We start from the raw sequence: 14,622 nt of genomic DNA, 5'->3' as shown, positions 1-14,622 counted from the left end.
GTGTTTATACACAAATAGCACAATGTTGGCATTAATAATAAAGGTGATGGTGGCAGTTAATAATATTTTGCTGGCGCCCCTGCAGCCTCAACAGTTTTTTTTTCAGGTCATATATTAAAAATCACATTCACACAACTTTGTTCAAAAGGTGAGACATTGAAGTTTTCTCACGGTGAGACATGATAAATACTGCTAATTTAGTCACTCTATATGACTTACATACACTTCAAACACTGAGCGGTAAATTGTGCAGTGTAAGTGTTATTTTCTTTCCAAGTAAAATTCTGGTTAACAATCAGTACAAAATGATATAAATGATGTGTCACAAATTATTTGTTACATATTTGTAACATTATATATGGGCATTGTTTGATAATTAAATTAATTTAACCTTTGAAATATCCTACGATAACAGGCATTACATTTTTATACATTTTGAAACAGTTGTATACTTCCAGTAGATATTTGTAAGGTAGCATTTGTTTAACTTTTCTGACTAACTCCACTGATAATTAAAAATATTTTATATATGATATTCTCAAATGAGATATAATGACTCAACCATCAATAGATATGCTTTTATTTGATGTCAGATGCCTTTTATAACCACGTGTGTGTGTGTGGGAGGGGTGGTGGTGTATTGCACTTTACGAAATATTGCAGTTAAGCACAGTTTTTCAAATACATTTCATTCACTAGTGGATAATTTCAGCGTGTTTGTTTAGTGTGTCCTTTGTTTACAACTGTGTTGATGCATCACTAAGCAACATAAATCATCCATCCTTTCATTGTCTCCACCACTTTCTATTCATACAGGCAGTTACACACACACATACACACACACACACACCACACACACACACACACACACACACTGGCACATGCATGGAATATAAATGACTGGACTATGGGAGAAAAGTCTGGTGAAAAGCCACACAAAAATCATTCAAGCTCCACACAACACCAGCTCAGACCTGAACCCACAACCACAACACCCGTGTGCAGCTCTGCCATAAGCAATTACTTTTTTAAATTGAAGGAAAAAACAAAACAATACAAAATAAATTTGAAATATAGACTATTAATTGTTTTGAATGTTACCCCTTGATTTGAATTAAGATGTGTTGTTTTCATCAGTTGGATATTTACCATCAAGCTATTGAATTAATGTATAATGACTTAATTGTAATTATAATGTTGAAATCTCTTAAAATACATTGATTCCATAATACCTAAGAGAAATATTGGTTTCATACTTGAAATTATAGCCACATTACTATTATATAGTTTGGTTTTTGTGTGGCTAACCGGAAGCATATTGATCGTACGATGACACGGGTGTTATTTTGAAAGGGTTAACCGGAAGCAGGTGTTATTGACATCGTTTGACGGATTCATTTTCTCCTTCGGCGTTGTGGAAGGCAGAGAGAGGAACCCGGAGCGTCGGTATTCGCCTACCTGTCAGGATACGGAATAACGAAACCCCGACGAGTAATTTGGATTAACGCTGAATCGGTGTGTTGTGCTGCGGTCATGGCTGCGAGCGGAGCGGCCCGGAGGAGAGAGGGGGATTTAAATGTCTCTCCCCCCCGCGGACAGCAGCCTCGCTCGGTCTGAAGTCGCGTCGGTGCAGCGGTGCGGAGAACCGGGGCTGCGTTTGTTTACACGTTCTCCTCCAACTTAACAAACAACAGGGAAGTTGTTTTCCGTCGATTTCGCCGCGCAGTTTACTTAATTTCGCGCCGCTTGGTTGTTTTTTTTTTTTTTTTTTTTTCCCTCTCTCGGTTTCTTGGTAGTAGTTTTTTTTCCTTCCTCCAGCGGAGGAAAGGAGAGAGAGAGAGGAGGGGGGTTGGTCAGCCGGCGGAGGTGGAGGAGTGAAGGCGGCTCGCAGAGTCGGGACTGACCGCTGGAGGTGGTCCTGAAAATGGAGGCTGTTATCGAGAAGGAATGCAGCGCGCTTGGAGGACTCTTCCAGACTGTGATCGGAGACATGAAAGTAAGAAAGCGTAAAATACTTCACGAATCTTAAGTTTCATTAGCTAATGGCTGCTATTCAAAAAGTCACCAGGTCGACTGGAACGTCTCATCCAATCGAGATCCATTCAACTGCCATCGTATTGTTTAACACTCGTGTTGATATGTTTACCCTCTCTTTCCATTGATTCTAATAAAGTTGACCCCCCCCCCCCCCCCCCCCCCCCCCCCCCATAATGTTCTAGTTTGATGTGGATGCAGCAGCCATCTAGGGCAGTCGTCATCCACAGATCTGGGCCGTCCTCCTATTTTGATGTTATTTCTGACAGCCTGGCAGATGAGACAATTATCAGATTCCCCAGCTGTTGTACTTGCCTGGAGGAATGCGGGGGACTTTAGCTGTCAGGGTGGGAGGTTATACCCTGCAGGGCCCGAGGGCTGTGACATGTGTGGGTCAAATGGCCAGCCTGCAGGTCTGCTGGAGTCAGAGAGGTTTGTTATGAATACTGCCCAGACATTCAGCACATCCCACAGTCCCCCCCCCCCCCCCCCCCCCATACCTCCTGTCTCTTATTGCAGACAGATTTAGCAGGTGAACTTGTGTTTCAACCTCACCTGGATCAGCTCCGTCTCACTTTTGTAGAGTTTCTCATCTTCCAATTTGAAGGGTCGGCTGTTGAAATCGCCATCTGTTGAAGTGTCCTCGGTCAAGACGCCGAACCACACGTTGCTCTCAGTCGAGCATCTTGCACGGCAGACCTCGCCGTTGGCACGAGAAGTTGAATGTGACTTCCATTGAAGTGAAATCCATTCACCGCACTCCCCACATTTTACATTTCGGGTTAGTGGACAACTTGTCATACCAAGCCAGGAGCGTCACTGTCTGCATTCAGAACGGCGGGACATTTGTCCCTACAGTGGCAGCTTTCTTAGTCAGAATCCTGACATCCACTGTGTGTCCTGCTTTGTGCAGTACAGTGCATTAATGCTTTAGATCCCACTGATCTTTAACATCAATTTCAATGCATTTGAACTCCCTAATCTGTCATGTCGTGTTGACATTGATGTCAGCTTTGCTTCTCAGCTTCTTATAATAACCCCCAAGGGACAAATAATGATGTTTTGTTTTTTTTTTTTAAATTCTTGCTCTTTATCTTGTAAAAGGAGTAACAGAAAATGGTGGAAGGAATGCAGACAAAGCTCATTAGTCATGGTGCTGTTGGGGAGGAAGATAGACGTGTATAGTGAGGGAGGTAGGGGATTAAAAGGAACAAAGGTGATGTAAGGAAGACCAAGTAACCGGAGGAAAGTGAGAGAGAAAGAGCGGCTGTATGCAGTGAGGACGGAGTTGGTTGTTGGGTGTAATGTTTGACAGCATAACACGACATTCCCCGGCCCCCCGACGGGAGTAGCACATCAGTGGCCAACATGTGCTCACGGCGCAGTCATCATTTCGTCCTGGGCCGTCTCTCCAAGCATTAGGCCACTTGTTCTCAGCGATTGCGAGGCTCTTTAACCATTTTCAGCCTGGGACCTGATTTAGGATTAAAAAAAAAAAAAAATTAGAGTCCCATTGGGAGCCCGGCTCATTACGCTGTAGTATTAATGCTCTTGTGTGGGGATCTCTCCAAAAGAGGCCCGTGACCCACTTTGCAGCCGCACGCATCCAGCATATGATGGTAATGTCTACTCTTTCAATTCATTATGCAGAATTTAAATGTCGGGGTGCTTAAATGTAAGCCAGCTGTTTGGGAGGTCATTTACATTGTCTCACTTTTCAGTTTTGTACATTTAAATAATTCCGTCTCAATTGCTCAAATGCTTGAAAATCTACAGAGGCAAAAAAAAAAAACAACAACTTTTGACTTGACATTGTGTATATTAAAAAAAGCCAAACCCTCAGTAAGTGATTATTCGCCCTGAAGGTGAGGCGAGGCATCAGCGTGGCCTCATCCTGGCTCTGTCGTTATGTAACTGTGAGAATAATGAAATCTGTTTGATCAGGAGATTGTCTCACTCATGTTTATGTGTATTTGTCTCCCACCCCCCTCCCCCCCACAGAGCAGCTACCCTATTTGGGAGGACTTTATCACCAAGGCCGGCAAACTGCAGTCGCAGCTAAGGTGAGAGCATGTTTGTGTGCACGTACACACACATCAGTTAGATTAAAGCCAAAACTTTAAACAGACAAATCAAGAGGACTTTGTCATGAAGTTTAATCTATAATCTGTTTGTTAAAAACATGTCTTTGGTTTGTAATTTTGTCAGGTGGATAAAGATCAGGCCATTTTTTTTTTTTTGTCCCTCATGCAGCTACAGAATTGTCCATTTCGCAAGAAAGACAAAACATGGCTACCGGTTGAAACATGTGAGGAGGTGGATTTGTAATACTAGATTGACACTAACTGCGTTCTAAACCTTTGGGATTAAGTTTGTCTTCAGTGAAAGTGTCCTCTCACTTTGTACTTAATGGTGACAGTTGATTGTACAAGCTACAGCCATTTTTAACTCCCCAAGCATTGCCATTGAAACGATTGCATAACCTCTCTGATACCCCATGTTGGTAGCTTTTTGCACAAAGATGTTTCTATTGTTCACATTCTGCACTTTAGCATTAGACGTCAGGAGTAATTCCATTTCCAGGAAGTATATAAATTGCCACGTGTCCTTTGATTAATGCATGATGGCAGATGTATAAAAGCCTCATCTCTCAACAATACCGTCCCGCTGTTTTTGCGTGTCCTCCCCCCCCCCCATCTCGTCTCAATTAAGCCTGATTTAATTTGTCTTCCTGACGATGTAAATTCACGCACCTCCTGCCAGAATTATTCCAACGCCTGCGCTCGCAGTGACTGCCAGTCCCGGGCCAGCTCTCTTAGTTGGTTTTAAGTGGCCATGTGTCAGGAGACAAACAACTGATGACAGCTGAAATAAAAGTTCATTGTCCCGCAAGTACTGCAAATACGGATGTCCTGCGGTCTAAATTATTCTTTGATTAACAGTGCATGGCAGTTCTCTGGCCATTTAAGTGTCCACGTGTCCTCAGGCAGACTAACGCTGACAGTTGCATAAAGGTAGAGTGACTCAACAGTAATTTCGCGGGGGCCACTCGAGGTCCCACTCTGCAGTTTTCTCACTATTAATACTGATTAATGGTGATATGTTATTCAAGTGTCTCCATCATCGAGGGGTTAAATATGTGACCCCGGCCATGCCAGAGCTCAGGGGAGTATTTGTAACCTTGCTGCTAATGACTGGAGAATGTTTTTGTGTCTGGATGCCAGGTCAATGATAAACAGAGCAAACTGAGTTTACCTGAGTGGTGGAAACCAAAAAAAAAAAAAAAAGAAAGGCCAAGCTTAACTTGCATTAGGAGTTGGTTAGTGTCTTTGTTTAGAATCTTTTCTATCCGGATTACTTTGTTGATCTTCTTCCATGAGTATCGTTCATTGAAAATTACTGTGTTGTGGTATTTCAGACCATCTTTTGCCCCAATTAAGTTTGGCCCACGCCCTGCGCCGAGCTGCAGCGGTTGCGGCATATGGCCGTCCGTAACGGTGCCGTCGCTGCTGAAGCGCTAATAAGCGTGCGCTATCTGGGGTTGTGGCAGTGACCTACAAATAAAAACCTCTTCTTTTTTTCCCCCCCTGCCTGCTTTAAAAGCCCGTCTCCAGCCGCGACAAGTGACAAAATGGCCCTTTTGAGCATGGGACGCAACCCCTCTCAACCCATAGACCTCTGTAATCTGCCTTGACACTGAACTACACAAGGCGACACACTCGCAGTAATGCATACATGCAGTAAAAGACAAACACGCCCACCTTCCCCTGCTTGGCCTGGTTAAGTGAGTGGCCAGCAGCCGTAGCGGCATACGTCTGTGTGTGTAATAACGTCCTGAGGCCGACTAGTCTGTAATTTAGCCCCCCTGCTCCCCTCTCACAAAAGAAACTAGGAAATCAACCAATTACAGTGTTGGAGTTGTGTCTTTTTTCTTTTTTCTTTGATACAGAATTTGGGTTTTTCTCCTGCCCTTACTGGTTTTAAAGACATCTTACACACACACACACGCACACAAAAGACTGCTTTGAAGAATCGGGGCAGGGTGGAATAGAGGCGTACTGATTTCTAATCACAGTCCTCCTTTAACTTGTCAGTGTTTGGTGGGCTCTGGTCGCTGCAGCTGTGATGGAGCGCGGCTCGCACACAGCCCTCTATCATTCTGGTTTAACGCTAATGTGTGTTGAAACACGCCACCACAAAACTTCCAACTCTCGCAACCAATGCCTTTGAATGCTATTGGAGGGTTATAAAACTCAATTGGGCTCAAGAAGAGGTACTTAACTGTGTGGACGGTAGATGAATAAGTGGATTGATTTATTGACAAACGCATGGATATATCTATGGCTGTCGCATAAGAAAGCAAAAAATTGCACAAACTACAATTGGTTCCGCCTCATGTATGACGTGTTCCGAACACGTGGAGGTAAACACAATTTCTTTCTGTGATTCAGACTTACTCTAGTCTCATACCGGTTTGTGTTGAACTGAATAGATGAGGGAAGCAGTGCTGAATGTGTCATTGTCAAAAAGAGCGCTCCGCTGTACTACAGCGCGCTCAATAGGGAGTTTGGCTTGGCTCGGCCAGGACCTTGCGGAATAGATATGTTAAAGTCGTTTGTCTTGACTGGAGCGCGGGGGGGGGGGGTGTGTGTGTGCAGATTTTAAGACCACTGGTAGCAGTCGGGTCATTGTTGGAGCAATGTGCAAAGCTGAGCTCTCATAGGAGCACTTTTTTTTTTTTTTTTACATTTTTAACAGCCACAGAAGTCTTGAGGCTTTTGGCCAGCAGTCAGCTGAAATAAAACCTGGCTTTTCTTCCTCGCATAGACAGGATTTCATTTATATGTTAAGAAGAGAAATTGCCCTATTTTACCTGCTGCCTGAGCCAGAAAATATCGAGACGTTCAAGGAAGTGTGAAGATCGCATGAAGCGCTTTAACGCTGTTCTCCTGTAAATGTAAACATGAAAGCAGATGACTAAGGAACATGATTGTTTACAATCACACGTGCTCTGGAGCCGACGATGCTTAGATCACACTTTGAACAAGTCTGCACACAAGACTTAATGAGGTAAAGTTGACCGAACATGACGTTGCTGCAGAGTGCACGTAAAAATACGATCCGCAGACCAACGCATACATGGTATAAATTAGTGGAGACTGGAGGCGGATATCAGTTGGAGGTTGTTCTGGTGCCCGCGCTTGGGCTTTTAATAGAAAGGAATCTGCGTGTGCCTGCGCGTATGTTTCTTTTTCCATTTGCAGGAAACACCCTTGGATCTTCTGGTGAGCTCTGCAACAACACAAGTTGTTAAGTTCCATTGGACACAAGGTCCTGTAGACTTCTCACATCACAAAAGTAATAAATAGGAGATTACAACACTGGGCATCATGCTTTCTCATCACTCTCTGACCTTGACAAGGGAAGTAGGAATACTGTTGTGGTGAAACCAAACATGGAACTTTTTTCTTTGTTGAGTTGAGTTACAGCATAATACTCAGCTGTTTGTGAAAGATACCTCAACAGAGTGTCAATGGAAACTCCCAGCTTGGGTTTTAAAGGTTTTTTGTTTTTTTTTTGGCCCACGGAGGATAACAAGTGTTTACAAATTCACATACTTAAGGTTAGAACAAACAAGGTCTTGTTGCAGGACGTGCTTCGGGAAAATTACTCATCAATTGTGTCTCTTTGTGAAACACGCGTGACTGATGGGTCGTCTCGTTTCTCTCGGGCAGATCGGGTATCGCGTATATGCGCACGCCAGCGGCCTTTCATCTTCGTACCTGTGATCATGAAAGATCTGTTCCCTCTGAAAGCAGGCCTGTCTTTGCAAGTTAACAAGTCATCCGGCTCGCCAGTCAGGCTGCCAGCGAGAAAAGTACCTGCTTTGTCGGGGAGCCAGGCAGTTGATCGGTCAGGATACGAGCAAGATGATGTGTGTGATGGGCAAAACAGAACATCATCTCACACCCAGCTTCCTTTACTTTGTATGACGGCACTGGATTTTGCCCATTTCTTGTGGAGACACAGTGGTTTCCCAAACTGTACAAGCCGCCTGAGAAGGCGGAAGCAGTGAGTTTCTGGCCTTCTTTGACAGGGTCGGTCCCACATTGGTCCTTCCATTGACCTGTAAGTGTGGCAAACTGGAGCTGCTCTGCTGAGCCGGACAGATTCCAGTGGTCTCTAAGTAATTACATGGACATTCCTCGCACAGCGGGGCACGCTCAAGTCTGAACTTATACACACGCTTAACAGTATATATACAGTGCTTTGCCTTCCACAACACGGGTTACTTCAGTCACTAAATCAAAGTCCAGATCTTAAGTGAAGAATAAATACATGTGCATTGTCCATGTAGGGGCTTGAACTGCATTTTTGTAGTCCCTGCTGGCCACCAAAAATAGCTCGAGGTTGATTGGATTACTTAATACATTTTCCTGTCAACACCTGTACGAAACTACTGCAGTTGATTGACAAGCATCATGAGGTTTTTGCCAGTGATTACGTGTGCTTTCCACTTCCTCCACGATTCAACACAGTGGGATTTTTTTTGCTTGTTTAAGCATTTTTCTTTCTCCTAACTTAGTCTTGTTTCGTAATTTCTGTCCTCTCCTCCTCTCACAGGGCGACTGTAGTTGCTGTGGCGACTTTCCTGGATGCCTTCCAGAAGGTGGCCGACCTGGCCACCAACTCAAGAGGTAAGCATCGCCACACAGATGCCGAAAATTAAAGCCCAAAACCAACTTTTAATGTCTCTGTTCCCAGAAATGAGTATTGACTCGGCTCTCATTGCGTCGTCGTGTTTGTCTATATAGCTTGCCTCTTCTAAGTCCACTGTTTCACCCCATTCTGCTGAGGAGCTTTGTGGGTTGTTTGCTTCATCGCATGGGTAGTAAATCCATCACTATGCTGTTTGAAGCTCTGCTGCAGGTTTTGTCCTCCACCTCTTCCCCCAAGCCTCTGTGGTTTTCCTCAGCCTGCCCCCCCCCCCACCTATGCCCTACCTCTGCTACATCTGGACTCTCTGGTCATCTGTGTTAATTCTGTATTTGCATGAGGAGTGAGAGAGTGAGAGTGAGAGTGAGAGATCTCATCCCTTCCCGGCTTTGACACCTCCAGGCCTGCTCCGCACTATTAATAGGCACTAAGACGGACACACACATTCATCACCTCACTCAAAGGAACGAGGGAAGAATGAACGGAGCAAAAGAGGAGGGGGGGGTGGTTGACGAAGGGAGTGCAGGGATTCTTCTCTCCCTCTTTCTGTATAACGCAGACGGTGTATCTGTTCGCTGTGCGGCAGTGGAATACGGTTCACTGAAGCCCATTGCATCATTTTTCATCAACTCTTTCATCACTTTCTCCCCTTGTCCCCCCGCTCCAGTTTGTATCTCAGGTTTTGCAGTGTCACCTAACACTCATCATGTTGTGCTCTGGTGCTCAGGCTTCACTGTACCCCCTTAGCTCTTTAGGAGACAAGTCTGGATATTGAGTTGATATATAGTGCAGCCTGACACAGCTTTATTACAGGTAGATAACCTGTCCCCACAGTAGTTGCACACAGAGGACGACGTGGTTTTTGTTATGCTCCGGTTTTAATTTTGCTGGGTTTCTATTACATCCTATACTATTTAAATATGCGAACAGTCCTTTATGCCTTTAAGATTATTTTTTACAGCCTTATGAACACTTGAGCAAGATGTTGATTTTTATCTGTCTTATTATTTTGAATAATATAATTACAAACGTCTCTTTGCATTACGGTTAAGCGCCGAACTTTTTGTTATTTATTCAGTGTCTGGACAGAACATCATTCCGAGCTACTGTTTTAATGGCAACTAGTTCGAAGTCCAGTACAACTGCAAACATGGGCACACTCATGCATACTTTATCTACCTAATGGCTGTTTTCCTGCAGATATGGCTGTTTGATTTCTCCATAGTGAATTGGCCTGGCTGCACAAACCACTGATAACAGTAGGAGAGGAGAGAACAAAGCTGCATAGAGATGTTGTGATTTTTAAGGTCTGTTTTGCTTTTTGAAGTGGTTTGAGCTAAATCACAGTTTTTCTAAGATATACTGAAGTTACTATGTAGGTCATTACTCCCGTTTGCTAAGTTCTAGCAGTTTTTACTATCTTCTATTGACACAGCCATGACAAAGCTGCAGAGTTTATCAGGTCACACCTGACAACAGATCTCTGAAAAGTGAAATCATAAGAAAAAGAAAACCTCTTCCAGGAGTCAAGAAGGGTCATTAATCACCAAGCCAAAGCCCTCAGTTGGAATCTGCTGTCTTCTCAGAGGATTGTTTTACTTTTGTAATGGTCCTCTCTGAAATGACAGGGCTTGTTTACCCTTCTGCTGAGTGAAGAGATCAGTTTACTGTAGTGTTCATGTACAAAACAGAAGAGATCAGCTTATTTTTGACCACATTCATTCCCAGCCTGTGTGTACATGTTTCAGAATTCTTCAAAGATCATTTGTATGTTTGTTTTTTTTCCATCGACGATGTTCTATTTGCTAATTAGCCAGAGGCCACCGAGGCCATGTGTACACATGGTGAAGGGTGGCTCCTTTTATTCATTCTGTTTTATCTCCCTCCATCTTGTCCTCCTGTTTGCCTTCAAGTCTTAACCTGATTCTCACAGCCATTGCCATGGTAATCACATAGAAATAAGATAGACCGTGTGTGTTTGTGTGTACTCGATGCTGAGTGGTCTAAGTAGGAGGAATACAACAAACTACAGCCTTAAAGGTAGCCATAGATTTTATAGTGCACATATTAAAGGTCATTTCGACTGTTAATCATGAGCACTGAGCTTTCGGCTTCCTTTGGAGATGCCAGGGCTGCTTAGATAGCGTCAGTAATGATAGCTCATAAAGATTCGAGCTGCTGATCGCTAAGAAGTAGCAGAGTATTGATACCTGACAGAACAAATGTTTAAAGGTGTTTAAATGAGAGGTGCTCTGGGAGGCTTATCACTGAGGCAGAGTGATCAGAGAAGGGGAAGGAGCTTTAGCTGACTTTCACTGGACAAACTTTGGACTTTAACACTTTGGACAAACATTTATTTACGACACGTGAAGACGATCCATTAAAGTTCCTCAAATATCATTTAAGTTTAAATTTGGCATTATTGCAATCTTAATGAAAATCAAAAGTAATCGACGCCTGTTTAAATTTTGATTGGAACTCTATGGCAGTTGCATTAAATGTCTGCCGTCACTGAAGCTCTAAATGTGTCTCTTAAAAAAACAACAGATTTTTGGCGGTAATCCAAAGAAATTCTGTAGCTTCACGTAATTGTCAGCTGCGGCTTGCTGATTTGTTTCTGCTGTTTATGCACTGCTTAGACCGTGTGGAAAATGCACAGTTAAAGAAGAAATGAGTATCAGACTCACTGAGGAAAAGTGTTTTACCAGAATAAACGACGAAAGGTGAAAGATCCTATTCCATTGTTCGCAATTGTTAAGGTTTCATCTCGGCGGATTACACCTGAATGAAATCAAACAACAGTGCTGCCACGTGGACAAGGTATGAATAAAAGAAGTAAAGGGAGACTTAAGCTTTCACCCAAATCCCTGTTTTTACTCTGTAGTAGTCACAGAACAAGCACATACACGAGCACACTGTCTTTATGTGTGCAGGATGGACTGAATTTCTTTCTTTCTTGTGCTTAACACACACAGGATTAGATATAACCACCTGCTCCAGTGTGCTCAGATTTGTTGTTTCAGTCAAAAAAAAAAAAAAAGTGTGCTTTGGTATCTCCACATTATTGTTGTTTTAACCATCTTTCAGCTGGCTTTTGCACTATTACATCTCACATTTTCTCCTTTACAGCAACAGCAATTATCAAGTGATTTCCTACATTTCCATGTTGTTTACATGATTTTCTTTTCCACATAAAATGCCTTTTTCTAACCACATTTAATATGTTTTCATGCAGTTTTATGTTTTTTTTTCTGTGCTTTTGTCCTTACCGCTCTGATTACCTTATCCATCAGTGCTGCATGTGAAAACCTTCGCTGTGGCTTGTCCGTGTGTTTTCAGAGCTGATCTTACATTTTTCCGAGATGGTGTCAGCGCTGCTTGGATGGACGTGTCTGTCAGCGTCAACTTTTTCAGTAACCTAAGCTTATATTATACATCGGCTTAAACCATCTGAATGATTATTTTTGTGCTCAAGTTGAGAAATCCACAAGAGCACTGTGGCAAGCCAAAACACAAGCTTAAAAAACTAAACATAATAACGAAGGGGACACCATAAAGGAGGTTTTGATGCATAAATTGATGTTATTGAAGTCGATGTTAATGAAGTGGGGAAACATCCCATATGCCATGAATTTGAATTTGTTCTTTCTCAATTGAACTCATCAAGCTGTTTTTTTTGTTTGGCATCTGGAGCAGTTTTTCTTTCATTGTCTCCCTCAAGCTATCAACATTGCTTTTCTGTTATCAGTGTGTATACAAGTAGTTTTCTTCAATTCCTTATATACGTGAGCTGAATCTGCCGTCTAAGGTTGTGTGCATAAGAAGGGAAATGACAGATTCGGGTAAAAGAGCAAAGAAGCAGTGAACTGCCAAAAAAAGGAAATATTCTATTATGCTCAATATATGCACAAATAGGCTCCATGTAGCATAGATGCCCCAGAAAGGGCTTGGATCAGCAGCTACTTTGAATTGCATTGGTTTCCAGCTTGGCGCCGCCTGTGGTGATGCTGCTTTTCTGCGCCAAGGTGCTACCCTTCTTCACCATCTGCCTCTTTCTCCACTGTTTTCCATGATTTATTTGAACAAACAGAGATCAGGCCACAGTCATTACGCAAGTCGCTGTGCTGCTCAGACCTTGAAGCACTGAGAACACTCTAATGGGTCTAATGATTCTGTTTGATTTGAACTTGTCAAATGTTAATAAGTAACCGGGATTTAGGTCAGACTTCAGGTGCTCAGGCATCAAGCGACATGGAAAAATGTCTGTCAATGTCATGGAAACTTACAAATGAATCTGTTACTGTGAAATAGTATCAGAAATGGTGCAGACGGTGTATTCCTATATACCTGTTTAGTGGATTAACAATTATCAGAGCATAATCAGGACCATAATAATACATATGAAGTTACTATTAACTTGCTGTTTCAAATTGAAATGATAAAGATGCTTTACCATGAATCAGTTAAGTAAACTTGGTTTGACTAAGCAACATATTCTTTTGTAAAGAATATTGCAAATGATGGCTTTACATCTTTGCATGTTTCCATTAAATAACTTTATTGGAGTCTATAAAAGTTGCTGCCAGTTTCTGTTTTGGATACAACTGTATATGGAACATCGTTCATAAATGTCATTCTGACGTGCTCATTGTTTTTCAGCAGAGTTTTGCATTTGTTGCTGCTTATAAACTTTGCTTGAATTAAACCCGTGCATGATTTAGATGTTCCCTGCTCCCAGCACACTTATTTTAGGGGCTTCCACTGCTCTTTGATTCATCTTGAATGAGCTGTCCTCTAAAACACAATAAATTATGGTATTTAGAGGATATGGACAAGCAAACACAAAACCTACATGTCATTGTGAATCTGAGCATACCTCCTTTTGTACTTTAAACACATGAGCTACAAAATACCGTCTTTTATATAACTTTCTTTTAAAGTTATCAAGTGGGACATGCAGCCAACTTTTTCTTTTTTTTTTTTTTTTTTTTTCCAATATTCAACATTTTTCCCTATATTTTTTCCAAAATGTCAAACTGGTCATTTGTGAAGAGTGAGACAAAGACCCATTGAATCCACGAAAAGAGAGTGTGAGCGGGAGAGAAAAGAGAGAATGGGGCGATAGAATAGAAAAGGCGAAAGAGCAGACTTTCTGGAGAAGAATCCTTCCTCTTGTCTGAGAAAGCAACCAGTCCATTTTCCGTCGCTCCCTTCTGTTCTTCAGTTTTGCGTCACAGTTTCCTTCTGTGCATAATGGGCTTGTGTCGGTGCGTCTGTGGTCTTTTTTTAGCCGGTTTGTTTGTGAATTTCTGTGCTACCTCTTTGTGGTATTTCATTCACCCGGTGAGTGTGAGAGTGAGTGAGTGAGTGAGTCGCGGGGGCTCCTTCAGAGTTCACCACTTGGAAACAGCTGACGCTACTCGGGCTACACGGAGAGATGATCTCATTCCACACAACAGGCAGGACACGCTGTGCAAAAATTTTAAATAATACAGTAATTTAACTGTGATGCCGTTCCAGGAATAGCTTAACCTTGGTTTGAAACTTCAAAATATCAAAGGATTGTAGTCGTAGATGCACAATATAGTCTACATTTAAGTCACTAAACTGCGGTATGTCACTGCTATGCTGACAGGTGCACCGTGTTAAAGGATTGCATCACGACAACTGTTCAGTTAAAGTTGTACTGAGCAAGTTTTACCACTTTGACTCATAATTGAAGGGTTTGTAGGGATCCTCCTTTGGCCCATTCTCAGATTCCAGAGTGTAACCTTGAAAAGCGGCCTGAGGAAGAAAAGCAACAACAAGTGTCTGAGTGCAGACACATTAATTCACCTTTCTGTTGACCTCCAGGATATGCGAACAAGAAGA

The 14,622-nt window shown here is 42.6% G+C and overlaps 1 protein-coding gene across 3 annotated transcripts in view; it reads left to right on the top strand.

Moving 5' to 3' along the window:
* The first annotated feature begins 1,434 nt into the window (after positions 1–1,434).
* LOC308133899 (protein MTSS 1-like) overlaps positions 1,435–14,622 on the top strand; it is a 47,380-nt gene continuing 34,192 nt past the window's right edge. For all 3 annotated transcript variants that reach the window (XM_080501438.1, XM_080501437.1, XM_080501436.1), the window contains exons 1-3: positions 1,435–1,996; positions 4,036–4,097; positions 8,659–8,732. In XM_080501438.1, coding sequence (XP_080357564.1) covers positions 1,925–1,996; positions 4,036–4,097; positions 8,659–8,732 — 208 coding nt within the window. In that variant the 5' untranslated portion in view covers positions 1,435–1,924. The remainder of the gene's footprint in view (positions 1,997–4,035; positions 4,098–8,658; positions 8,733–14,622) is intronic.

This window comes from Blennius ocellaris, assembly GCF_963422515.1.
Source record: "Blennius ocellaris genome assembly, chromosome: 8".
In the NCBI taxonomy this organism is placed as follows: Eukaryota; Metazoa; Chordata; class Actinopteri; order Blenniiformes; family Blenniidae; genus Blennius; species Blennius ocellaris.
The sequence above is the reverse complement of the archived record's forward strand: the minus strand, read 5'-3'. Positions and strand labels throughout refer to the sequence as shown.